This window comes from Lolium rigidum, chromosome 3, assembly GCF_022539505.1.
Source record: "Lolium rigidum isolate FL_2022 chromosome 3, APGP_CSIRO_Lrig_0.1, whole genome shotgun sequence".
Classification (NCBI taxonomy): domain Eukaryota; kingdom Viridiplantae; phylum Streptophyta; class Magnoliopsida; order Poales; family Poaceae; genus Lolium; species Lolium rigidum.
The window spans coordinates 398,839,705-398,866,283 of record NC_061510.1 but is presented as its reverse complement, the minus strand read 5'-3'; the positions used below and the strand labels follow the sequence as shown (position 1 = coordinate 398,866,283).

At 46.5% G+C, this 26,579-nt stretch overlaps 2 protein-coding genes across 2 annotated transcripts; both read left to right on the top strand.

Moving 5' to 3' along the window:
• The first annotated feature begins 804 nt into the window (after positions 1-804).
• On the top strand, positions 805-1,431 carry LOC124701133 (mavicyanin-like). Its single transcript, XM_047233179.1, has 2 exons — positions 805-976; positions 1,130-1,431. Exons 1-2 carry the CDS (start codon positions 805-807, stop codon positions 1,429-1,431), a joined length of 474 nt encoding a protein of 157 aa, XP_047089135.1.
• A 10,481-nt stretch (positions 1,432-11,912) lies between these two features.
• On the top strand, positions 11,913-12,252 carry LOC124700894 (histone H4). The gene has a single exon (XM_047232950.1). It carries the CDS (start codon positions 11,934-11,936, stop codon positions 12,243-12,245), a length of 312 nt encoding a protein of 103 aa, XP_047088906.1. The 5' UTR covers positions 11,913-11,933; the 3' UTR covers positions 12,246-12,252.
• Positions 12,253-26,579: the final 14,327 nt, after the last annotated feature.

The following is a 26,579-nucleotide window of genomic DNA, read 5'->3' as shown; positions in this document are numbered from 1 at the left end:
ACCACCAGAGCCAAGCTCTGTTTGCTATTTGATACATATTTGAACACACTGAATCAAACTATCGCTCGCAAGTTTAGGGCTCCTTTGATTCAAAGAATTTGCATAGAAATTGTGTAGGATTTAGTTTCTATGGAAAAATTTCCTATCCATGTTGTTTGATTCATAGGAACATATCCTATAGGAAAAATTCCTATAGGAATCTTGTAGTGTAATTCCTATAGGAAAAAAGCATTAGCTCATACCTCATGAAAAAATTCCTTTGATACAATTAAACACACTTCATCTTCCTATAGGATTCAAGTAGACATACCATATTCCAATCCTATACCTTTCCTATTCCTATGCTTTTCCTATCCTTTAAATCAAAGGAGCCCAGCATTTCCGCGGGAGCGACGCCTTGCTGTGCGGCGAGGTGGACACTGGACAGAGCTCGATTTTCAGAGACGCAAGCTATGGAGATTTCCCAACGAGTGGTGACGTCAGTTACGCTTCGCAAGTGCACAGCTGGACAGAGAGCTCGGAAAGAAAACTGGGTGCAGACCGTGTCAAACTATACGAAACTTTCTAAATCTCGCTGCTTTTCCATCGATGGCTCCATTCGTTCCGTTGGTCACTCCAATGCAGAGCTCCGCGTCCGTCTTGACCATTTCTCCCGTGTGCGCACGTCTGTGAATACGAACAAGATCAAGATCTCTATATAAAACATGTATGTATACGTGGTATTAGGACGTCCATAGCACACTTTCAGTAAGTAGAACCGACGAGAACCGGTAGTTTCAGTTTCATTTTGTGCGATCGATCTCCATGGCTTCCAACAATCAGATGCTTGCCGTCGCGGCGGTGATCGCCGTCGCCTTCCTACCCCTCTTCTCCTCTGCCAGCGTTCACCTCGTCGGCGACGAGGAAGGCTGGACCCTCGGATTCAACTACACCGCCTGGTCCGAGAGCAATCAGTTCATGGTCGGCGAAGCACTAGGTAACCAACCATTTCGATTCTCATGTTGCTCATGCAGATATTACTCTTGCATCACGCATCGTTTTCTTGATGAAGTCATGCTCAGCCATGATCCATCGTATTGTTGATCAAAACTGGAACTGATTCATCGAGACGACGTGCCCGTGCTCGCAGCGTTCGACTACGACAAGGCAAACCACAACGTGGTTGAGGTGACCGGAGCGGGATTCAAGGCGTGCAGCGCCGCCAATCCCCTCGGCACCTGGAGCTCCGGCCGCGATCTGGTGAAGCTGGAGAAGCCGGGGAGGAGGTGGTTCATCTGCGCCGTCGGCAACCACTGCCAGATGGGCATGAAGCTCAATGTCACCATCCTCACGGCGGACGCGCCTTCCCCTGCCCCTGCACAAGCTTTCTGGACGGCGCCTTCGCCTTCTCCCCACCACAAGTCCAGGCGCCCCTTCGTTTCCAAGTGGTGATCGATCACCTGCGGCTCCTGAACCAACTACGACGCTGTTCGCGCTCGAGCCGGCTCACTGCTGGTCACATCGACCTTGCACGCTGTTCTCCATACCGTACCCATGTACTAATTGTTAGACTCATGGTGTACGCAACCAATAAAATTGCCCATTTTTCAGTAGATTTTGTTTTCATGAGGCCTATTATTTTTCAAAAGATCATACGATTATTTTTGGCAATCAATACTATGGTTATATTATACGTACAGTACATAATAGAGATACAAGAGCCGGCGATTACAAAATGAAACGAAAGACATCGAGAACACGTATTCTTCCGAATGCAGTCATAGAAAAAAAAATAGATAAACCAATAGACCTGCGAATACCAAATTCTCTAATAATTTCGTTTTTCAGTGGCAATGCAAATGCTACACGATCGACGCATCCTATAAAGCAATTAACTTTTTTTTTCGATAAAGGATGCTTTCATTACTTTTATAAGCAATTACATCCAGCCTCTGCATAACCAGGATGCACACAGCCGTTTATGTTGTCTCATGTTCGAAAATGATAAAAACAAAAACTAGGCGAGATACACATCAAGATGAAACATATAACGCCTAAGAAGAAGGTGGGGCATCTATCCGTAGACTATGCTGCCACCCATGTTGGGAAAAAGTATCCCTCGCCGTAGCCTCCAACCGTGTACAGACCTCCGTAAACAGGTCTCGGTTCTCCACTCGCTGAAGAGGTAACCACGAACGGAGAATACCTGTACATCTGTAGATGACCTGCAACAAAGAGCAATTCATATCATTAAAAATCTTGTCATTTCTACATAGCCAAAGCGCCCAGATAATTGCTAGCGCCCCCACCCTAAGAAGCAACTTAAACCTTGAATCAACACCATGGAGCCAATTACCAAAGACATTGGCAACACTAGTCGGAGGATACGAGGGTAGACGCTACTTGGATGACTGACCATATAGATCTCGCTGAACCGGCACTGGAAGAACAAGTGCTTGATTGTTTCGTCCTGTTGACGAGAAAACACATCGAGTACTCCCATGCCAATTACGCTTAACAAGATTGTCTTTGGTGAGGATTACCCCTCGACGAAGATACCATCCAAAAAAATTAATTTTTAATGGTATCTTCATCTTCCAAATCTTTTTATTATTATCAACTGGTAGATCAGAAAGAAGGATCGCGTTGTAGAAAGATTTCACAGAGAAAGCACCGTTGGCATGAAGGTTCCATCTAAATTCGTCCGGTTCGTCCGATAATTGAATATCCCCGAGCCGTTGAGTTAAGGTATTCCATGCCGCAAGTCTTTGTCCAAGTAAAACCCGTCTGAACGTCACATTCGGGGGTGAGGTAGCCATTACGGTAGCAATGGTATCACCTTGACGACGAGCAATCCTATAAAGAGCTGGATACTGATCACTTAGGGGTGCGTTGTCAAGCCAAGCATCTTCCCAGAAACGTATTTGTGCTCCATTTCTGATTGAGAAAGTGCCATGGCGAAAAAATTCATTTTTAGTCGCCATTAGCCCGGCCCGAAGTGAGAATCCCCTGGTTTCCAAACCATTTGGGATAATGTCTTCGAACCGATATACTTTCGCCGAAGGATAGTCCGCCAAGTCCCATCCTCGGTGAGGAGCTTAAACAGCCATTTTCCCAATAGGGCCGAATTCTTGACTTCCAAATCATGAACTCCAAGCCCACCTTGGTCTTTGGGACTACAAACTATACTCCACTTAACCGATCGATATTTCTTTTTCTCACTTGTCCCCTTGCCAAAAGAATGCTGGATCGATAATAATCGAGTTTATGCAGAATTCCTTTTGGTAGGATGAAAAATGATAACATATACGGTACCATGTTTGTGAGTACCGAATTAATGAGTACCAATCTTCCACCTAGGGACAGCAACTTGCCTTTCCAGCTACTAAGGCGTTTTTGTAGTCTTTCTTCCACTAATTTCCATTCCGCGATTGTAAGTCTTCGATAATGAATCGGAATACCCAAATAACGAATTGGAAATTGGCCTTGCCCACAACCAAACAACTCTGTGTACAGAGTCACATCATTTTGGGCATCACCGAAGCAGAACAATTCACTCTTATGGAAATTGATTTTCAATCCTGACAATTGCTCAAAGGCTGCCAAGATTAATTTCAAGTTTTGAGCTTTTTCAAGATCATGATCCATAAATAGAATTGTATCATCGGCGTATTGAAGTATAGATAAGCCACCATCAACTAGATGTGGAATCACTCCTTCAATCTGGCCATCAGCCTTAGCCCGCTCTATGAGTATAGCCAGAATATCCGCTACAATGTTAAACAACATCGGTGATAACGGATCCCCTTGGCGTAACCCTTTTCGTATTTGGAAATAGTGACCGGTGTCATCATTGACCCGGATTGCGACACTACCTCCATACACAAAATCATTTATCGGAGCGCGCCACTGCGGAGAAAAACCTTTCATCCCGAGTGTTTGCTTGTAGAAACGACCACTTAACTTTATCATACGCCTTTTCAAAATCTAGTTTTAAAATAACCCCATTTAATTTCTTAGAATGCATCTCATGTACCGTCTCATGCAAAACCGCCACTCCATCAAGGATGTTTCTTCCTTGCATAAAGGCCGTCTGTGATGGCTGGACAACATGATCCGCAACCGTATTAAGTCTAATGGTGGCCACTTTCGTGAAAATCTTGAAACTTACATTTAATAGGCAGATAGGTCTATATTGTTGAATCCTTTCGGCCTCATTAACTTTCGGTAACAAGATTACTTCACCAAAATTTAGACGAAATAATTCTAGTTGTCCAGAGTGTAGGTCACTGAACAAATCTAGAAGGTCCGATTTAATCGTGTCCCAGAAAGTTTGATAAAACTCGGCTGGGAAACCATCAGGACCCGGTGCTTTATTGCATTCCATTTGGAAAACTGCCTTCTGAACCTCTTCCTCAGTATAAGGTGCGGTTAGTAGACCATTTTCCTCAACGGAAACTTGGGGTATATCGGCCGTTAAATCCTCATTAAGAGAGAAAGTACTTTCCTCCGGAGGACCAAACAAGCCTTTATAATAATTAGTAATGTACGATTTGAGCTGCTCATGGCCTTCAATCACCCCTTCATCTTGAGTAAGAGAATGAATACGCTTTTTCCGATGTCTCCCATTGGCTAAAGCATGGAAATATCGCGTATTTGAATCTCCCTCTAAAATGAGCTCGGGCTTTGGATCGCCGGTACCATTTGAGTTCCTCCTCACGAAGAAGACTCGCCATCTGCGCATTTGATTGATTTTTGAGTTCAATCTCCTGCGTCGACAGCGGTCTAACCTCCGCAAAAGCCTCAAGCTCATCAATGACCTTTGATAAGCGAGCCTTCTCTTTTTAAGAATACCGGCCGTATGGGCAGCCCAACCACAGAGATGTTTGCGCAATGATCGCATCTTATTGTTCCATCTCAGAATTGGAGAGCTGCCACCGACCGGTCTCTCCCAAACCTTCTTAACCATATCATGAAAACCATCCCGATGTAGCCAACCAAGTTCAAATTTGAACGGCCGCTTACACACAGGACGGGGTTCCCCAGTGGTTAGAAGGATGGGGGCATGGTCAGACAGATTTACAATACGTTCTAGTGCACGGACAGACACCATAGGGTATTTATTTTCCCATTCGGTGTCCATCAACACGCGATCTAGTTTCTCGTAAGTGGGTTCGGGCAAGCTGTTGGCCCAAGTAAGCCGTCGACCGGACATGAACACCTCCCTTAAATCAAGGCTTGTCAATGACAGCATTGAATAGAAAAAGCCAATGTCCATCAAAGTGGCCTTTACTTTTCTCGTGAGGAAATCTCAACAAATTAAAATCGCCTCCGATTAAAATCGGGTAGGGATTATCTTTTGTAAGATTTACCAATTCACGTAAAAAGTCAGCCTTAAAAGCATCCTGAGCGGCACCATACACAGCGACCAGACTCCACTTGAACCCGTCTGCTTTATTCTGAATGTCGAGCTTAATGTGATACTCTCCATCAGAACTAGCTAAGACAGTCATGGTATCAATACGGACGCCAAGTAAAATGCCACCGGATCTACCACGGGGTGGGCGAGAAAACCACTGAAAGTTAATTCCGCCTGACAAACGGTCGAGAAAACTTTGTGTGAAATTTCGCCTACCCGTCTCCGATATAGCAATGAAATCTAAATCATAATCTCTACAACCATCGGCAATGTGAGAATGATTAGCCAAGTCACCAAGACCTCTGCTATTCCGAAACATGTCGTTCATCGAGAAACTATTTTGGATTTAGATTTTTTGCCATATCTACGAGATTTCTTTCCAGCCGATGATCTAGAACCACGTTCGAGAGCGGAGAGGTCATAAACTGAACTAAACTCTGAGTGGTCTAAATCAACTTCTGTCACACTCCCAACTAAAGCCGAGAGAAGATGACCATCTAGGATGCCATCATCTTCGTCATCGTCAATAGTGGAAGTAGCCAGCTCAGTGGATCCATTTGGAGCAACCGTTAAACGGTCAAGCTCCGTCTGTCTCAACACGTGAGCTGAAGCTAAAATCTCATCCGAACCTCTACCCAAAGATATACCTACACTACTCAAATTCGAAGAAATTCTAGAATCCGAAAAAGAAGTGAAGGACTTGGATGAAAATCTGGTACCTGCCGTGTCGAGGTTCTTTTCCGCCTTGCGTCTCATAGCCCTATGCATCACGTCTTCATCCGTAGCCTCCACGCCATCCTCCGTCGTAGCAAACCTCCCACTCCTCCTCACCGGCGGCTGCGCAACTGGTGGAGGAATAGTGGGGGAGGATGCAAGACGGGAGCAAGCTGGCGGAGGCGGAGACAAGCGTGGTGAAGAAGACCGTCCGACGCTGGTGAAGAAGATTTCGATGCAGGGGTTGATGGCGATGAAGCCCCCTGCACCGAACCCGACCGCGACGCCGAAACCCCCATAGGCGAGGAGGGCGCCGGGGATCGGCTGCGGCGCCTCATAGGGGACCGGCTGGGGCGCCTCCCCAACCAGTCCTGCTCCTCCTCCCGAGGCGCACGGGGCGAAGACGGCGCCACCCCGGACCCTCCGCACGGCGACGGAGCACTCGACCGAGAGGCCGACTGCTGCCCGGGCGCGCAAGGGGCTGCGTGCGGTCCCTCGCTGCCCGTGGCCGGCTGCTGTAGCGCCATCGAGACCGGGGGCGGTGGCTGCTGCCCCACCGTGCCGACGACCTGCTGCTGCGCCGCTATGCCCCCGGCCAGCTCTGAAGCCCCGCCGGACCAAGGGACTGCTGCTGCGTCGCTGCGGCAGCGCCGGGCCCAAGGCCGGCTGCTGCTGCTCCACCACCACCGCGGCGTGGCGCTGCATCCCCAAGTCCGACGAGCCAACCGCCGAAGAAGAAGCCCTCTGAAGCCCCCTCTCCGTCTGAGGCGAGGTAGAAGACGGAGTGGGAGCAACTAGAGGACCACCGGAAGGAGTAGAAGACGAAGACACCAGGCGAGTCCTCCCCTGCATAAAAGTCCGAACACGCGACGGAGGCGGAGTTGCCACCAAGTGTGGCGACACCGACAAAGCTCTAGCCACAATCGCCTTGCCCCTGTCTGTCGTCGGCGAGTGGTTAAACGGGGTCATGGCGACCTGAGTAACCGGTACCGAAGTTGAGCCAGAAGTAGGCAAAGATGCATGGCCATCAACGTCCATATGTGAGGCCCCCGGTGCCCCCTGCGCCGCGGCATCATCAAAACCATCATCGTCACCATGAGCCGCATCGTCCTCATCCTCACCCTTCCAAAAGAAAGGACGAAACCTAGGGTCCGGCTTGTACTCGGAAGACTCACGGCGAAATCTGAATCCGTATCCATTAAGGCTGTAAGCGAGCCAGCACCTCTAAGCATGGTGGTCCGTGTTTAGCCTTATCTTTCTCCGGAACGAAGTATCTCTCATGGCCACCTGAATATGAACTAACCCTTGACTCCTCAAGGTGTACAAATCCACATCAACGGTAGTACCAATAAAAGTACCAACAGCCCATAGACCGAGGAAGTGACGTAGAGCATTCGGAACGCCCTCGACATGCACCCAAACGAGGCTCCATCACAAACTACGGCATAACATCCTGCTGAGTCCAAGAAGAAACCATGGCATGTGCATTAACCTTTGGCACGCTCATCCGCATACCGTCAATCCTCGACAAGTCCTCGGCGGTGGGGATCCCAATCGGAAAAGCGTTATCACCATGAGGCTGCGCCTCCCACTTCCAAGTAGGGTTCCCCGGACACATGCGCGCCATGAGATTCTGAATATCCGCCGCTGCAACGAGTCCCCTCCCACGACACCTGTACCAAAGCTGTAGGTGCTCCGCTGGATAACATCCGTGGCTTATAAACTGAGTCGGGAACCCGGAGATCTAGCGTGGCGTCATTAGCGCAACCCACAAAAAAACTCATAGGTCTCGGGGTCTTCGGCACGGGACAACGAATAGTCGGGTGAGCCCCGCAGTCACAAACCAAGCGAGTAATGACGAACCTTACGGTCCTTAGAAGCATGTGTGTTGACCGCGCACTTCCAACGGCGACCCGCCTTCTTCGGCTTCACCACAGGTGCGGTCGCCGCAGGTGCAGCAAGCACTGGTGGAACAACCGGCATCGGCAGCGGTGCAGGAACCGCCTCCAACACTGGCGTAGGAATACCCGCCGGGTGCGGGTCCTGCATGTAACCCTGCAGCATAGCTGGCGGCGCAACATTACCACCTCCCTCTGTCCCCACCGCTGCGATGGGTTTCTTCTTCCTCCTCTTCTTCTGCTGCCCAGGCTGCGCCGGCGGATTAACCTGTTGTGGTACATGTGACACCACCGGCTGCTGCGTTGGATTAGTAGCGGGGAAAAAATGACCTTGAAACTGAGCATACTGCTGCTGCGGCGGGTACTGGGGGTACTGCTGCGGCGGAGGATACGGCGGCTGTTGAGGAGGCACGAAAGGGGCGGTCGGCATGCGCGGCTGCGGCGGGGCGGTCGGCATGCGCGGCTGCGGCGGGCGATACCCCACCTGGGGCCGGGGCGGCGGTGCAGGGGCCGGTGGCATGAGGGCCCCCTGCGGCCATCCTTGGAACCCCGGAGGGCCTTGGTACCCTCCGGCGACCGACGCAGCGGCCGCCGCCGCGCGCGGACGAGCCGGCGCCGTCCCCGGAGGAGCGGAGCGGGGCGGCCCGGCCATGGGACCCGAGGCGCCCGACGCCACCACGTCGACGAATGAGCGACGAGCGGAGCGCACACAACGGGGGCGGACGACGGCGAGAGGTTCAGGCGAGGCTCGGGAGGAAGGGGCGGCGGCGATGATGGGTACGAGGCGGAGGCGACGCGGCTGCGGCGTGAGAACGGACGTGTGATCGTATGATCGCACGCCGTCACGCCCACCCGTCTAACCCCACGCTGCGGAGCCCACCGGCGCGCGGCCCAGCCTGGCCCAACACGGCCGCGGCCCAAGGCGCGAAGACCCCGCCGCATCCGTTTGAAACGAAGGCGGAGAAACCGCCTCGCTCGCCGGCCGGTGCTCGTCGCCGGGCGTCCGCTCGCTCCCTTGGCGGCTGCATCGAGGAAATCGCCGAAAACCGCCGGCGGCGTGAACCTCTTGGGAGGTAGCGGACCTTTCCAGCCTTTAAGGCGCACCGGCTGCCGCGGAAGCCGCCTCCCCGGCGGCGAGCTAGAGAGAGGCCGACGAATCTTCGCAGCAGCACGCGGAGGAGACGACGAGCGTGCCCGCGGCACAGCCTTCGCCTCCGTCGAAGCATTCCTCCCCCAGGACCTGGTCGCCGCTGCCGGGAAGCCGATCTTCGCCCAAAAGTCCTCCAAGAGCGCTTCACGATCTAGATCCTTGCCGATCGGCAGCACCTCCAATTCATCTTCTAGGCCAGCCCACGCCACCTCCTCCGCCACCGAACATCCATCCTCCGCATCCATGTCATCGAGCGGATCGAAACGGCCTTGTGCCGGAGTAGGGAACACCGTCGGAGGGAAAGAAGATCCTGGCCGCCGGCGAGCTAGGCGTGCCGGAGTCCGCCAAGGCTCCTCCGTCCTGGCCGACGGATTAGCCGCCGCCGCGGACGCCGCACAGGCCATCCAAAAAACTAACAATTAACTAACAACGCTAGGAGAACCAGCACCAATATTTTAGGAAACAACAACCAAATTGTCTTGTTAACGTCGCTGGGGAGATGATTCTACGAGCCACCATCGTCGAAGACTTAACATCCGGGAAAAAATTACGAGGACCATCCTCCTCTAAACAACAATGATAGAAATTTCAAAATATATTTAACAAAGCAAGATCTGAAATCGTTGGGGAGACGATTTTACGAACCACCATTGCCGAAGACGTAACATCCAGGACAAAATTGCGAGGACCCTCCTCCTCTTAATAACTTGATAGAAACTTCAAAATTGATCTAACGAAGCAAGATCTGAAAGACCTGCCTATAAAGTCTTAATCTTTCAGCACTACTATTGATGTCGGAAGAATATCTCGTTGTCAAAAGGCCAAAGATCACTTTATTGTATAGGATGTCATCTCCAATGATGCGATGATGGCTACCAAAGCACTTTCAAAAAACATTTTTATTCAAAACTCAATTCATTGATCCCACTCCTCTCGACGGCAATGTGCCCAACATTTGCTCTTACTTGGGAATCATTAGTGATCTGATGGTAGGAACGACATGGGTGGTCTTGTGTGCAGTCGTGGTAGGATCAGAGATATTAGTTTTACTCGTGGATCTGATATATGCAATCGGCTCCGTCAAGTACCATTTTGGCGGATCCGACTGGACTTTTTCCTCGAATCTAAGTCGGGCCAGCAAGATTGGTACTAAATCTTGTGTATGCAGTTCTGCCAAACCATGCTTGAGTCCTCCATTTACAGCTATTGTTCCTAGATATGACATAATGTTCGTTATAAGTGTATTTTGTTCTGCATATTGAAATAAAGGATTTCACGCCTATTTGTACTAAACTTTATTACCCACCTCTCTCCAACATATAACTTATGTCATTATATGACACACTATATAATTAATAGTGTTGCTAAATGTTAAGACATAATTTTCATTGTAAGTACAATTATGTATCACTACTTGGGGCAAACTGAAAGCAAATATTTCCATATAAACTTTTAGGTTTTTGTAATTTGGATTTTGTAATTTTATATAAAAAAATATGAAGATGAGTTGGGATCAATTTTAGTAAGGGAACCAAACATATCCCACCCTAAGTGTTCCTGTCGCTATTTCATGTTTTTCATATCTCTATACCAACCTAGGTTAGCATGCGCCACTTAACGCATTATGGTGTGTTTAATGGTATGTGCGTTAGTATTCATCATTACATATCTAAATAACTTCCCCGTGTGTTCTAGAAAATGTGTTAATAGTATTCTCACGAGTTCATCAGATATCTTACATATGTATTTTTTTTTTGTATTTTATAACAAAATTGTCCTTGGAATAGTCTTAAATGAAGTAGTGGACACTAGACTTTGGCCAAAAGTGTGCACTTTTTCGCACGACACAACAACGTACCTGCTAACACCAATTCGTAAGCATCCAAAACCAAGCCGATATGATAATGATATAAGAAAGAACAATAGGAAATGATAGTGCAGATGTGCAATAATACCAATATTATTGCGTAGCGAGCCAGGTATCCTGCACAACTTTGGGTCAACGAACTAATTGGGCTTCCAATGCATTTAGGGTTGGGTCAATTTTAACAGATAATCCTATGCGAGAACCTCGAATCACCCGCAAACAGATCGGATATTCCATATCCATATGATATTGGCAATCAGCCAATAACATATTCTCTACAGTATCCAGCAAATATCTGACCAATCAATATTCTCATCGCATCCATATTTGGCGGCGGTTTTGTAAAATTCCATACCACCTCTTTGAAAATTACATACCCTTATTGTAGGACTGTCCTGCTCTCCTCGAGATGTTACTCGAAAAAAAAATGGTGCCGCAAATAGTGAGCAATTATCCATGCCATCTTTTTTTGAGCATAATCCATGCCTGGGATTCTCACCGTGAATACTGAGCAATCATTCATGGAAATTTCATAGAGACTATGTTTGTCAAGTCCAAACAGGCAAACAGCCCACTCTCCAATATCCAGCCCAGCCTTGTACAAGCCTGTTATAGGTGAACTAAAATTAGCATGTCAGCGATCCAGACTCTACCCAGCGAACCAATCAGGTAACTCGATTTCCACCTCCACGGATCGCCCCTCCTTGTTTGCCACTGCCCCGAATCTTACCCGCCCATCGCTAATCGGACGCACAGACCCGCACCTCCATTTCCACCAGCGCGCCCACCCGCTGCCATAAATACCCCACACACCACACGCTTCCACCTCACACACAGCAGACAAAATTTCCCCAACCATCTCCAGTTCTCCACCTCTTCCTCTTCGAGCTCCTCCTATCGCCGGCAATGTCGGGCCGCGGCAAGGGAGGCAAGGGGCTGGGCAAGGGCGGCGCCAAGCGCCACCGGAAGGTCCTGCGCGACAACATCCAGGGCATCACCAAGCCGGCCATCCGCCGCCTGGCTCGCCGTGGCGGCGTGAAGCGCATCTCCGGGCTCATCTACGAGGAGACCCGCGGCGTGCTCAAGATCTTCCTCGAGAACGTCATCCGCGACGCCGTCACCTACACCGAGCACGCGCGCCGCAAGACCGTCACCGCCATGGACGTCGTCTACGCCCTCAAGCGCCAGGGCCGCACCCTCTACGGCTTCGGAGGCTGATCCTCAAGATTCGTAGGATGTTCTCTGTTAGATCCCTGATGCTTAGATCTGTTAGGGTTTCGTTCATGGGGGTCGGTAGCGTGTAATATGTGGTCGAATCTCTTGCATATGGATGAATTAATTGAGTTTGTCTTGTTGGATATAGTACTTGATTTGGAGCTGAGAAAGAATGAATCAATTACTAGTAATTGTCTGCACGTTTTGTCCCCTGTAGAAATGCATCTGAAATTCTGAATTACTTGTTCTGTGACTGATGCTTGGTTTCAGACTTCCAGGTTCCAGCACTCAAGCTTTATTGGTAACTGTAGTTTGAGCTTGGCTTGGCTTAAGATAGCAATGAATCCACGAATCTGAAGCTTGGCTAGGCTGCATCAGTGTCAAAATGTTTGCAACTAGCACCAGATTTCTGGTACCACTAGCATGATGCTTCCCGTGATTCAGAATCATAATTTTGTAACTTGTCCTCTGTTCTCTGTTTATTGTTGCATCTTACAGTCTCAAAGCTGGTGAAAGTAGTTTGACACTATTCAACTTGGTTGTGCTTGGGTTACCTGTTCTGCACTCAATGTCTTTTCTTTTTCCGCATACAGTTAGCCTCTAGGTGAGAGGAGCTCAGGATTCTGGTTTAATTGGAGAAGCGTAAGATCGACAGGCGAAATGTAAAGATATACAAGCATGCGATCTCCTGCAAGTAGTAATCTTATGTAGAAGCTGAATGTGACAAACTTCAGCTAACTCTGCTTTTGCTGCTATCTCGGCTTCACCATAACAGGGGAATTATATCTGAGGATAGTAGCAAACAGATTGTTGTGCGTCAAAGCAGCATGAAAGAGCTACTAGAAAACACAAGATATTATCCTTGGTTTCAAATGCCTATAGATCTGAAACCCCTAGGTTCAGTTCCTAATGCCATTTCGGAAAACAAAGCATTTTGCTAGAATAAGAACTGAGCTGAGAGCTCTATCCTACCAAACAAAGCATCATGATTGTTCTGTGACTGATGCTTGGTTTGAGACTTCCAGCACTCAAGCTTTAGGGGCAAACTGTTTAGTTTGAGCTTCGCTTGGCTTACGATAACAGTGAGTCCACAAATCTGGAGCTTGGCTTAGGCTGCATCAGTGTCGAAATGCTTGCAACTAGCACCAAATTTCTGTACCACTAACATGATGCTACCCGCTTCTCTGTTTATTGTTGCATCTTACAGTCTCAGAACTGATGAAATCAATTTGACACTATTCAACTTGGTTGTGCTTGGCCGGTTATCTATTCTGCACTCGATGTCTTCTCTTTTTTCGCATACAGTATCATCTAGTTGAAAGGAGCTCATGATTCTGGTTTAATCAGAGAAGCGTAAGATCCACAGGCGGAATGCAGTTACAAAGACATACAATCATGCGATCTCTTGTAAGTAGTAATCTTATGTAGAAGCTGAATGTGACAAACTTCATCTAACTTTCTAGGAGTATGTGCTTTTGCTGCTATGTCGGCTTCAACATAACAGGGGAATTTCATCTGAGGCTGGTAGCAAACAGATCGTTGTGCGTCAAAGCAGTATGAAAGAGCTACTAGCAAACACAAGATAGTATCCTTGGTTTCAAATGCCTATAGATCTGAGACCCCTAGGTTCAGTTCCTAATGCCATTTTAGAAAGAGAAAAACCCCAATTTGATATATGAAGTTGCTCCGAACGTGCATTTTGGTCACAAACTCACGTGACCGTTAGTTGCTGACATGGCCAATTGTTTTTTTTGCAAATTTCCCCCTATTTTTCTTTTGTTTTTTCCAACTTTTTAATCCTCGGTTTGACTTTTAAAGGGCGTAATATGTAAAAATTAATTGACCACATCAGCAAACTAACACTGGCTGTGATGGAATGACCAAAGCGCTCGCGCGGGGCAACTTCTTGACCCACAATTCACGATTTACAAGTTCGTGACCAAAGCGCACATCCGGAGCAACTTCATAAACCAAATTGAAGATTTTCTCTTTTAGAAAACAAAGCATTTCGCTAGAACTTAAACTAAGCTGAGAGCTCTATCCTACCAAACAAAACCAACATCTCCAAGAAAAGCAAAACATTACAAAAGATCAGAAGCTACATAAATCGCACTAGAGCATCTGTAGCAGATATCGCAAGAGGCACGCGGTTTCAGGCCAAATAAATGGAACAAATACCACATTAAGGCCCAACACGAGAAAACTTTGCGGGAAATCTCAAAACAGCCATTGGAAAGATTTACCAAGTAGGTGGATTTGATGCAGCAAAGAATCCAAGGAGACCATGATTTTTTTTTGATGAATGATGTTTTTTATTACTTAAAAGTTTGTATCATGATGATACAGTCCTTAAGAGCATATACTCGGTCTTTGTATAACTATGACGCACATAGCCGCAGAAATCTGATAGAAGTGGTAAAAGAAAAACAAGAACTTGAATTGCCCTCTCCCGTACAGGATCGCAAAGGCGAGCGGTTCTGGAGACCTGCTCTCCTGTTCGCCGGTGCACGCCGGCGGGCGGCATTGAGTAGGCTACGGTAACGGCGCAAGCAGAGAGAGGTGGAAAAACCCTAACTCGTGTATTGGATGTGTTTCTGGGGTAGCCGGGCAAGAACATTATATAGGCTCAGGAAACCCTAGGCAACGTGGGCCACACCCACGTCACACGCATGTTTCGAGTCAGTTACAGATAGCCCACGGTCCGGGAGCGACCCGAATCGACTAACTGGAATGCGTCCATCCAGGACTCTGTTCGTTTTTCCTGAACTGCAAAAAGGAAAGTCTTGGCTCGAGGCTCAATCCACTCACCACGAGCACGTCGAGTCGAGATGAGCGAGGAGGAGGAGAAGCACGCATGTACCACTCCTCTTCTCACTCACTTACTAGTGGTGGAACAATCCACCTTATAAGATGGTCTAACTTCCTCCCAACTTTCTATGTGGGACTAAACTTTCCACCTCTTGCCACTCCTTAGGCCTTGTTTGGTACTAGAGTTTTAGTGGGAATTAGCAGGGATAATCCGCTCCAAACTTCAAATCCCCACTTATTGTAAATGCATGTTTGGTGCTAGGGTATGAGCGAGTTTAATCCCCACTTTTTCCCAAATTTTAGTGTAATTTATTCAATCCCCAATACACTACCCCTACCTAATGGATTGGGGATGGGGTTTTCTAGGGATTGGGTGACAGCAGAGATTCACCCAATACTATTATCCCTATTAATCCCCACTAAAACACTAGTACCAAACAAGGCCTTAGTGAGATGCCATCAACTTAGACTCAAACTCACATGGGTTGCCACAATGTGGGCTTTGAGATTTATAGGAAATCTGAAATATAATTTGGCCCACTTCATATGGTCCTAATATTTCAACAAAGGCTACATGCTCGACGCATCCGATGAAGCAATTAACGAACAACTGTAGGAGTACCATCACCAATATTTTAGGAAACAATACCAAGATTGTCTTGTCGACACCACTCGGGAGACAATTTTACGAACCACCATTGTCGAAGCGTAACATCCGGAACAATATTGTGAGGACCATCCTCGTCTTAACAACCTTGATAGAAATTTCAAAATCGATCTAACAAAGCAAGATGTGAAAGATCATACATATAAATTTTAATCTTTCAATACTATCATTGACGTCAAAAGAATATCTCGTCGTCGAAAGGACGAAGTTCACTTATTGTATACGATGCCATCTCCATTGACACGGAGATGGCGCCAAAACAATATATTATCTTTTGGAAAAATATTTTCATTCAAAACACAACTCGTTCATGTGGTTCCCCACTCCTCTCTACGCCGGCGTGGCCAGCCCGTATCTTGCTTGGGAAATCGGTAGTGATCTAGTGGTGTGGCCACTTTTTCAACTATTGTGGCTCTTTTGGAACGAGATGGGTGGTCTTGGTGAGGACACTTTTTCAAGTACTTATTTCACTGTGGGATCCGATATATTCGACCGTCTCCGTCAATTAGCATTTTGGTAGATAGCCGATTGGGGTTTTGTACAAAATCTAAGTAGGGGCAACAAGATTTCTACTAAACCCTGTCAATACAGTTGTGCCAATCCAGGTCTAAATGGGCTCCATTCCTCCATTCGCATATAGTTCTGCATATTATAATCAAGGATTTCACACCTATTTGTACTAAACTTTATTACTCACCTCGCTACAACATATAATGTATGTCATTATGTACACACTATATAAGTAACTATTGTTGCTAAAAATTAAGACATAATGTTCGTTATAGGTACCATTATTTGTCACTACGTGTGCCCAATTGAAGGCAAATATTTCCATATAAACTTTTAGGTTTTTGCAATTTGGATTGGGGCATTGTTTTGTGAAGATGAGTTGATGGTAAACTTTAGTAAGAGAAACAAACATATCCCACCCTAAGTTTTTCATGTCGTTATACCAACCTATTTTAGCATGCGCAACTTAATGCATTATGGTGTGTTTAATGGTATCCGCGTTGATATTTATCATTACATATATGAATAACTTGCTAGTGTGTTCATGAAAATATGTTATTAGTATCCTCACATGTTCATCAAATATCTTACATATGTTCTATTTTATATTTCCTTATAAACTTCCTTGATATAGTATTAAATGAAGCTGTGTACACTAGACTTCGGCCAAAAGTATGCACTTTTTCGCACAACAGGGAAACATACATGCTAACACCAATTCATAAGCATCCAAAAGCAAATTGATATGGTAATGATAAGAAACAACAATAGGCAATGATAGTGCAAATGTGCAATAATAGCAATACTAAAACGTCGCGAGCGAGGTGGCCTGCACACCTCTGGGTCAATGAACTAACTAGACTTTCAAGGCATTTAGGTAGTGGTGGAGCTATGTAGAATTCAGGGGGAGGGGGGCACCGCCTCCCGCATGCCAATAAAAAATTGTCAAATATCCCTTCATATTTGATATTTTTTTTGGCTAAAAACAACGTATATTTAGCCTATTTACCCCCCCCCCCCCACCCCACCCCCAAGAGTGGTCCAAAGTGTCCCCCTAGCCCATTAGGGTTGGGCCAATTTTAAAGGATAATCCTATGTGAGAACCCCGAATCACCTGCAAACAAGTCAAATATTCCATATCCATCACAATATCAGATATCGGTAATAACATATCCTCTACCGTGTCCATCAAATATCTGACCAACCAATATTCAACGACTGAGCTATCAACGACGAAAAAACATCCGTGTCGCTCCCGGGGGTGACACGGGCGAGCCAAGAACACCACCCCTCACCTCCTCCGTGGGCAAAGCCCGTGCGATAGTCGGCGCGCGGGGGGGTCTCCGGTTGCTGCAGCGCGGCGCCCTGGAAGACGAGCTGCCGGCGGCGGAGATAGGGCGCTAGGGCGGCGGCCCCAGGATACTTCGGCAGGGACGTCGGCCACGGTGGCTGCTCGGGCAGCGCTACGCCTGGGCTCGGTGTGCGGCGTTCTTCGCGGAGGATCTGCAGGTTGGGTCCGTGCGGGTAAGATCTGGGCTTGTGAGGGCCTGATCTGGGCTTGGCGGGCTCGAGATGCTGTCCTACCGGCGTGGCGGCGGCAGACGAGGAGATGAACGGCGAGAATGGCGGCGGGGTTCTGCTGGTATCTGCGGTTCGGTGGCCTTGGCAGGCTGCTCGGGCTACTGCGAGCCGTGGTCCGTTGATACGTCTCCAACGTATCGATAATTTCTTATGTTCCATGCTACTTTATTGATGATACCTACATGTTTTATGCACATTATATGTCATATTTATGCATTTTCTGGAACTAACCTATTAACAAGATGCCGAAGAGCCGATTCTTTGTTTTCTGCTGTTTTTGGTTTCAGAAATCCTAGTAAAGAAATATTCTCGGAATTGGACGAAACTTTCGCCCGGGGTCCTATTTTTGCACGAAGCTTCCGGAAGACCGAAGACCTAACGAAGTGGGGCCACGAGGCGGCCGGAAGGGTGGCCGGCGCGGCCCAAGCCCCGGCCGCGCCGACCTACCCCCTGGGCCCCTCGTGTGGCCCCCGCGTTGACCCTCCGCCTACTTAAAGCTTTCGTCGCGAAACCCCCGATACCGAGAGCCACGATACGGAAAACCTTACGGAGACGCCGCCGCCGCGAATCCCATCTCGGGGGATTCGGAGATCGCCTCCGGCACCCTGCCGGAGAGGGGATTCATCTCCCGGAGGACTCTACACCGCCATGGTCGCCTCCGGAGTGATGAGTGAGTAGTCCACCCCTGGACCATGGGTCCATAGCGGTAGCTAGATGGTCGTCTTCTCCTTGTTGTGCTTCATTGTTGGATCTTGTGAGCTGCCTAACATGATCAAGATCATCTATCTGTAATACTATATGTTGTGTTTGTCGGGATCCGATGGATAGAGAGTACTATGATTATGGTGATTATCAATCTATTGTTCATGTGTTGTTTATGATCTTGCATGCTCTCCGTTACTAGTAGAGGCTCTGGCCAAGTTTGTACTCTTAACTCCAAGAGGGAGTATTTATGCTCGATAGTGGGTTCATGCCTCCATTGAATGCAGGACGATGACGAGAAAGTTCTAAGGTTGTGGATGTGCTGTTGCCACTAGGGATAAAACATTGATGCTATGTCTAAGGATGTAGTTGTTGATTACATTACGCACCATACTTAATGCAATTGTCTGTTGCTTTGCAACTTAATACTGGAGGGGTTTCGGATGATAACCTGAAGGTGGACTTTTTAGGCATAGATGTAGTTGGATGGCGGTCTATGTATTTTGTCGTAATGCCCAATTAAATCTCACTATATTTATCATATCATGTATATGCATTGTTATGCCTTTCTCTATTTGTCAATTGCCCGACTGTAATTTGTTTACCCAACATGCTTTATCTTATGGGAGAGACACCTCTAGTGAACTGTGGACCCCGGTCCTATTCTTTACATAGCATACAATCTACTGCAATTGTGTTTACTGTTTTCTTTGCAAACATCTTCCACTCGATACGTTTAATCCTTTGTTACAGCAAGCCGGTGAGATTGACAACCTCACTTGTTTCGTTGGGGCAAAGTACTTTGGTTGTGTTGTGCAGGTTCCGCGTTGGCGCCGGAATCCCCGGTGTTGCGCCGCATCACATTTCGCGACCATCAACCTTCAACGTGCTTCTTGGCTCCTACTTGGTTCGATTAAACCTTGGTTTCATACTGAGGGAAACTTGCTTCTATACGCATCATACCTTCCACTTGGGGTTCCCAACGGACGTGTGCATCTACGCGTATCAAGCTAAATTTATGGCGCCGTTGCCGGGGAGATCAAGACACGCTGCAAGGGGAGTCTCCACTTCTCAATCTCTTTACTTTGTTTTTGTCTTGCTTTATTTTATTTACTACTTTGTTTGCTGCACTAAATCAAAATACAAAAAAAATTAGTTGCTAGTTTTACTTTATTTACTGTCTTGCTCTTTATATCAAAAACACAAAAAAATTAGTTACTTGTCTTTACTTTGTTTGCCTAGTTTACTTTTTGCTTATTGCATCATGTTTCCTTTTAATTTCACCACAAAAGACATACCGGTAGGACGTGGGTCCATAGTCGGGAGAAATAATATAGAAGAATTTTTCAATCATGTTAGTATTACTGAAGATTTTGAAGATAGACACTTGGTGGAACTTGCTCCTACCTATGAAATTGCTGCTGCTGCTTTAGTTAGCATGTTGGAAACTAAATTTGTTAATCTCAATCCTATAATCCAACACATGTTTCTTACACTTGGTGATATGGAAGAAGGGGAAAAGAAAGATTTTGTTTTAGAAACCCTTCTTAGAGAATTTGGTGGTCTAGCAAGAGAGGCTAGAAAGGTTTTTGCTAAGTTTAATATGCTAGGTTCTCATACCAATTTTATTGGTCTCCTTGAAAAAATGGACATGGATAGAATAATGTACACTAATAACATTAATAATGGAGGGGAAATCAAAGCACCAATACCATGTAAACTCCTAGCTATGAATGATGCGCTAGAAAATAACTATGCTTGGCTTGTTCCTGAAAATTTGTTCGATGAGAGTAGCCAGCCTAAGACTAATGAAAAGGGAGACGCTAAAACTTATATATCAAATATACTATGCTTGGTTGAGAAAACTCCCAACACCCCTGGTAATAATGTTGATGCTTCTACTCTCGATGTTACTTGATTTGCACTTTCTGCGCCTAGCTGAAAGGCGTTAAAGAAAAGCGCTTATGGGAGACAACCCATGTTTTTACCTACAGCAATTTTTTGTTTTGTTGAGTCTTGGAAGTTGTTTACTACTGTAGCAACCTCTCCTTATCATGTTTTTGTGCCAAGTAAAGTTTCTATGTCAAAGTTGATGTTATATTTGGGATCGCTGCGCAGAAACAGCATTGCTGTCTGTCACGAATCTGGGCACAATTCTCTGTAGAAAATTCGAAAAAATCTGCAAATTTACGAGCGTGATCCTCAGATATGTACGCAACTTTCATTAGTTTTGAGTTTTTCCATTTGAGCAAGTCTAGTGCCAGCTTTAAATTCGTCTTTACGGACTGTTCTGTTTTTGACAGATTCTGCCTTTTATTTCGCATTGCCTCTTTTGCTATGTTGGATTTATTTCTTTGATCCATTAATGTCCAGTAGCATTATGCAATGTCCAGAAGTGAAAATAATGATTGTGTCACCTCTGAATGTGTGAATTATTAATTGTGCACTAAACCTCTAATGAGTTTGCTTGAAGTTTGGTGTGAAGGAAGTTTTCAAGGGTCAAGAGAGGAGAATGATATACTATGATCAAGAGGAGTGAAAGCTCTAAGCTTGGGGATGCCCCCGTGGTTCACCCCTGCATATTTTAAGAAGACTCAAGCGTCTAAGCTTGGGGATGCCCAAGGCATCCCCTTCTTCATCGACAACATCATCAGGTTCCTCCCCTGAAACTATATTTTTATTCAATCACATCTTGTGTTCTTTACTTGGAGCGTCGGTTTGTTTTCGTTTTTGTTTTTGTTTGAATAAGATGGATCCTAGCATTCACTTTGTGGGAGAGAGACACGCTCCGCTGTTGCATATGGACACATGTGTCCTTAGGCTTTACTCATAATGTTCAAGGCGAAGTTTCTTCTTCGTTAAATTGTTATATGGTTGGAATTGGAAAATGCTACATGTAGTAATTCTAAAATGTCTTGGATAATGTGATACTTGGCAATTGTTGTGCTCATGTTTAAGCTCTTGCATCATATGCTTTGCACCCATTAATGAAGAAATACATAGAGCTTGTTAAAATTTGATTTGCATATTTGGTTTCTCTAAGGTCTAGATAATATCTAGTATTGAGTTTTGAACAACAAGGAAGACAGTGTAGAGTCTTATAATGTTTACAATATGTCTTTTATGCGAGTCTTGCTGCACTTGTTCATCCTTGAGCTTGCTTCAAATAACCTTGCTAGCCTAAACCTTGTATCGAGAGGGAATACTTCTCATTCATCCAAAATCCTTGAGCCAACTACTATGCCATTTGTGTCCACCATACCTACCTACTACATGGTATTTCTCCGCCATTCCAAAGTAAATTGCTTGAGTGCTACCTTTAAAATTCCATCATTCACCTTTGCAATACATAGCTCATGGGACAAAATAGCCTTAAAAACTATCGTAGTATTGAATATGTACTTATGCACTTTATATTTTATTAAGTTGCTTGTTGCGCGATAACCATGCTTCTGGGAACGCCATCAACTATTGTTGAATATCATGTGAGTTGCTATGCATGTCCGTCTTGTACTGAAGGTCTATCATTTTAGTGGTTGGAGCATGCAAAATTGTTAGAGAAGAACATTGGGCCGCTAACTAAAGCCATGAACCATGGTTGAAGTTTCAGTTTTGGACATATATCCTCAATCTCATATGAGAACAATAATCATTGCTACATGCTTATGCATTTAAGAGGAGTCCATTATCTCGTTGTCCATGTTGTCCCGGTATGGATGTCTAAGTTGAGAATAATCAAAAGCAAGAAATCCGAAATGCGAGCATTCTCCTTAGACCTTTGTACAGGCGGCATGGAGGTACCCCTTTGTGACACTTGGTTGAAACATGGCATGCGAAGATCCGGTAGTCCAAGTTAAGTAGGACGAGGTGCGAGCACTATTAGTATACTATGCATGAGGCTTGCAACTTGTAAGATATAATTTTCATAACTCATATGCTTTATTACTACCGTTGACAAAATTGTTTCATGTTTTCAAAATAAAAGCTCTAGCACAAATACAGCAATCGATGCTTTCCTCTTGAAGGACATTTCTTTTACTTTTATTGTTGAGTCAGTTTACCTATCTCCCTCCACCTTAAGAAGCAAACACTTGTGTGAACTGTGCATTGATTCCTACATACTTGCATATTGCACTTGTTATATTACTTTATGTTGACAATATCCATGAGATATACATGTTACAAGTTGAAAGCAACCGCTGAAACTTAATCTTCCTTTGTGTTGCTTCAACACCTTTACTTTGATTTATTGCTTTATGAGTTAACTCTTATGCAAGACTTATTGATGCTTGTCTTGAAGTACTATTCATGAAAAGTCTTTGCTTTATGATTCAGTTGTTTACTCATGTCATTACCTTTGCTTTGATCGCTGCATTCATTACATATGTTTACAAATAGTATGATCAAGATTATGATAGCATGTCACTTCAGAAATTATCTTTGTTATCGTTTTACCTGCTCGGGACGAGCAGAACTAAGCTTGGGGATGCTGATACGTCTCCAACGTATCGATAATTTCTTATGTTCCATGCTACTTTATTGATGATACCTACATGTTTTATGCACATTATATGTCATATTTATGCATTTTCTGGAACTAACCTATTAACAAGATGCCGAAGAGCCAGTTGCTGTTTTCTGCTGTTTTTGGTTTCAGAAATCCTAGTAAAGAAATATTCTCGGAATTGGACGAAACTTTCGCCCAGGGTCCTATTTTTGCACGAAGCTTCCAGAAGACCGAAGACCTAACGAAGTGGGGCCACGAGGCGGCCAGAAGGGTGGCCGGCGCGGCCCAAGCCCTGGCCGCGCCGACCTACCCCTGGGCCCCTCGTGTGGCCCCCGCGTTGACCCTCCGCCTACTTAAAGCTTCCGTCGCGAAACCCCCGCATCGAGAGCCACGATACGGAAAACCTTACAGAGACGCCGCCGCCGCGAATCCCATCTCGGGGGATTCGGAGATCGCCTCCGGCACCCTGCCGGAGAGGGGATTCATCTCCCGGAGGACTCTACACCGCCATGGTCGCCTCCGGAGTGATGAGTGAGTAGTCCACCCCTGGACCATGGGTCCATAGCAGTAGCTAGATGGTCGTCTTCTCCTTGTTGTGCTTCATTGTTGGATCTTGTGAGCTGCCTAACATGATCAAGATCATCTATCCGTAATACTATATGTTGTGTTTGTCGGGATCCGATGGATAGAGAGTACTATGATTATGGTGATTATCAATCTATTGTTCATGTGTTGTTTATGATCTTGCATGCTCTCCGTTACTAGTAGAGGCTCTGGCCAAGTTTGTACTCTTAACTCCAAGAGGGAGTATTTATGCTCGATAGTGGGTTCATGCCTCCATTGAATACGGGACGGTGACGGAAAGTTCTAAGGTTGTGGATGTGCTTGTTGCCACTAGGGATAAAACATTGATGCTATGTCTAAGGATGTAGTTGTTGATTACATTACGCACCATACTTAATGCAATTGTCCGTTGCTTTGCAACTTAATACTGGAGGGGTTCGGATGATAACACTGAAGGTGGACTTTTTAGGCATAGATGCAGTTGGATGGCGGTCTATGTATTTTGTCGTAATGCCCAATTAAATCTCACTATATTTATCATATCATGTATATGCATTGTTATGCCTTTCTCTATTTGTCAATTGCCCGACTGTAATTTGTTTACCCAACATGCTTTATCTTATGGGAGAGACACCTCTAGTGAACTGTGGACCCCGGTCCTATTCTTTACATAGCATACAATCTACTGCAATTGTGTTTTACTTGTTTTCTTTGCAAACATCTTCCACTCGATACGTTTAATCCTTTGTTACAGCAAGCCGGTGAGATTGACAACCTCACCTGTTTCGTTGGGGCAAAGTACTTTGGTTGTGTTGTGCGGGTTCCGCGTTGGCGCCGGAATCCCCGGTGTTGCGCCGCATCACATTTCGCGACCATCAACCTTCAACGTGCTTCTTGGCTCCTACTGGTTCGATTAAACCTTGGTTTCATACTGAGGGAAACTTGCTTCTATACGCATCATACCTTCCACTTGGGGTTCCCAACGGACGTGTGCATCTACGCGTATCATCCGTCCGTGACCCTTCGGTGCGGCGGATCAGCGGCGCTGTTCAGGTCCGGGGTGCGCGGGCATCTCTTTGGCTTGGCGTGCTCCTGGCAAGGAGGCCGGGAGAGTGGCATGGGCGTGCAGTTCTAGCGGCCCGCGAGGTCTGGTGTTGCCTAGTCTTCACGACGCGAGGTGTGTTGCTGTGCGGGAGGCTGCTCCGGGATGCCGTGGCTCTGCCCTCCCGACGACAAGGATGTCGGGGCGGTGGCCCCGGATAGGTGGCCATGTCGGCATGACGCGAGTGTCGGGGCGTGAGGTGTCGTGACTCTACGACATGTGGTTTGGACTGGTGGTTGGCTACAGTGCCACACCCCTTGTCTCGCTGCTCCTTAGACCATGCCGTCAGGTCTGGCGGTCGAGATCGCGCTCCAGGTGAAAGCCTTGCACTTCGGTGCCAACGGTGGCGGCGCCCTAGGGTGTCGTTCTCCTTCTTGACTGCGTCGTTTGGGAGCGGCGATATTCTACCGACACAAGTGTCTTAAGTCTCTCCGGGTGAAAACCTAAGCTCTTATGGAGCGGGCGGAGGCGACGCATGCGTCGTCACCTTCTTGAAGGCGTCGCCTTGGAGTCTCTTAACTCTCGCGGTGCGATGGGTTCTTGGTGGCCGTGTGGGGTGGCATTGTGGTCGGGATGGTGGATGCCGGGGCGGCGGCCTCAGATGGCGGATGTATGCCGAGGCGGCGGCCTCGGATAGCAGCGCAAACATGGCTCTACGAGGCAGAGTCGTGGCTTTGCTTCGCAGTGGTGTCGAACTAGTGCCACGAGGGTGGCTAGTTTGTCACATCATTCTTTTACATTTCTCTTCCTTTTCATCATTTTCGCCTAGTGTGATGTTGTAAATTGTCTATTAGAATTCATCATGCCTTGTAAATGGATTCCACGAATAAATTACCAATCTCATGTAATTTCTATTAGAATTCATCATGCCCTTGCGATAATTGGACAAAAACGAACCGCTCTTAAAGAGCATGACATGACGCAAGACATACACCGATGAGATCCCTCCTAATCGACATATTTGATGGAGAACTTCCGAACACCTCTGCGATTGTATCACTTTTGTTACATGCAATGTTGTACAAAGCTAGATGGTGCTCTTAGAGATGGGCATTTCCAAGCCAGGAGTCCTCCCATAAACAAATATCTGAACCATCCATAATGAGGAAGGATCATAGCGAAATAAGTGTTTATTCGATGGCATTAGACCTGTCCAAAAGTGTGAATCCACCTAATCCTAATAAAGTTGGGAGGCAGCTTTTGAGCCCACTTACTTTCTTCTTACGAGCTTTTACCATACGCCATCCTTGCTAAGTATCCTATATATATAGCCCTTTGAGTATGGATTTGTTGCCACCCGGTGGCAATGCCCCCCCCCCCACCCACTGGCTACCGTCCGATGTTATGTTTGAGATTCGTTCTACAGTGGCTAACCCTGTCTAAATCGCATTCATGACCGCATGCAATCCGAATTAACTCCTAATTTCGGGTTGGTATGCAACATGCAGGGTGCAGAGGTGCAGCAACAAGCAAGCTGAGCCCTCTTTCCCACATGGGGGCATCTGACGTTGCATGCATGAGCACACTAAAACACTAGTCCGCATGGACCTATATTTCGCCGAAACATCCGGTAAAATTTATTGAATTGATCACTAGTAAGCAAGAAACAAGTTGTTTCTTTTTCAGAGCCTCCAGTGTACAGTTTTCTGGCACGAGATGGGGGAGTGATGATGTGTGTCACTCTTGAACAATACACGACGCAGAGTAGAAGTAGCCGCTGCCCTTTGCTCGTCCCAGGTGAGAGACATCCGTCCGGCCGGAGTCGACGGACAGCACCGCAGAGCGGAGCTAGAGGTTCTATACTTCCTGGCGTGAACTACGAATTTGCAAAGCTGGCTCGATATAATACAGCAAGACATGCACAGAGCTAGACAAAGTCCTCGAGACACTCAGGTA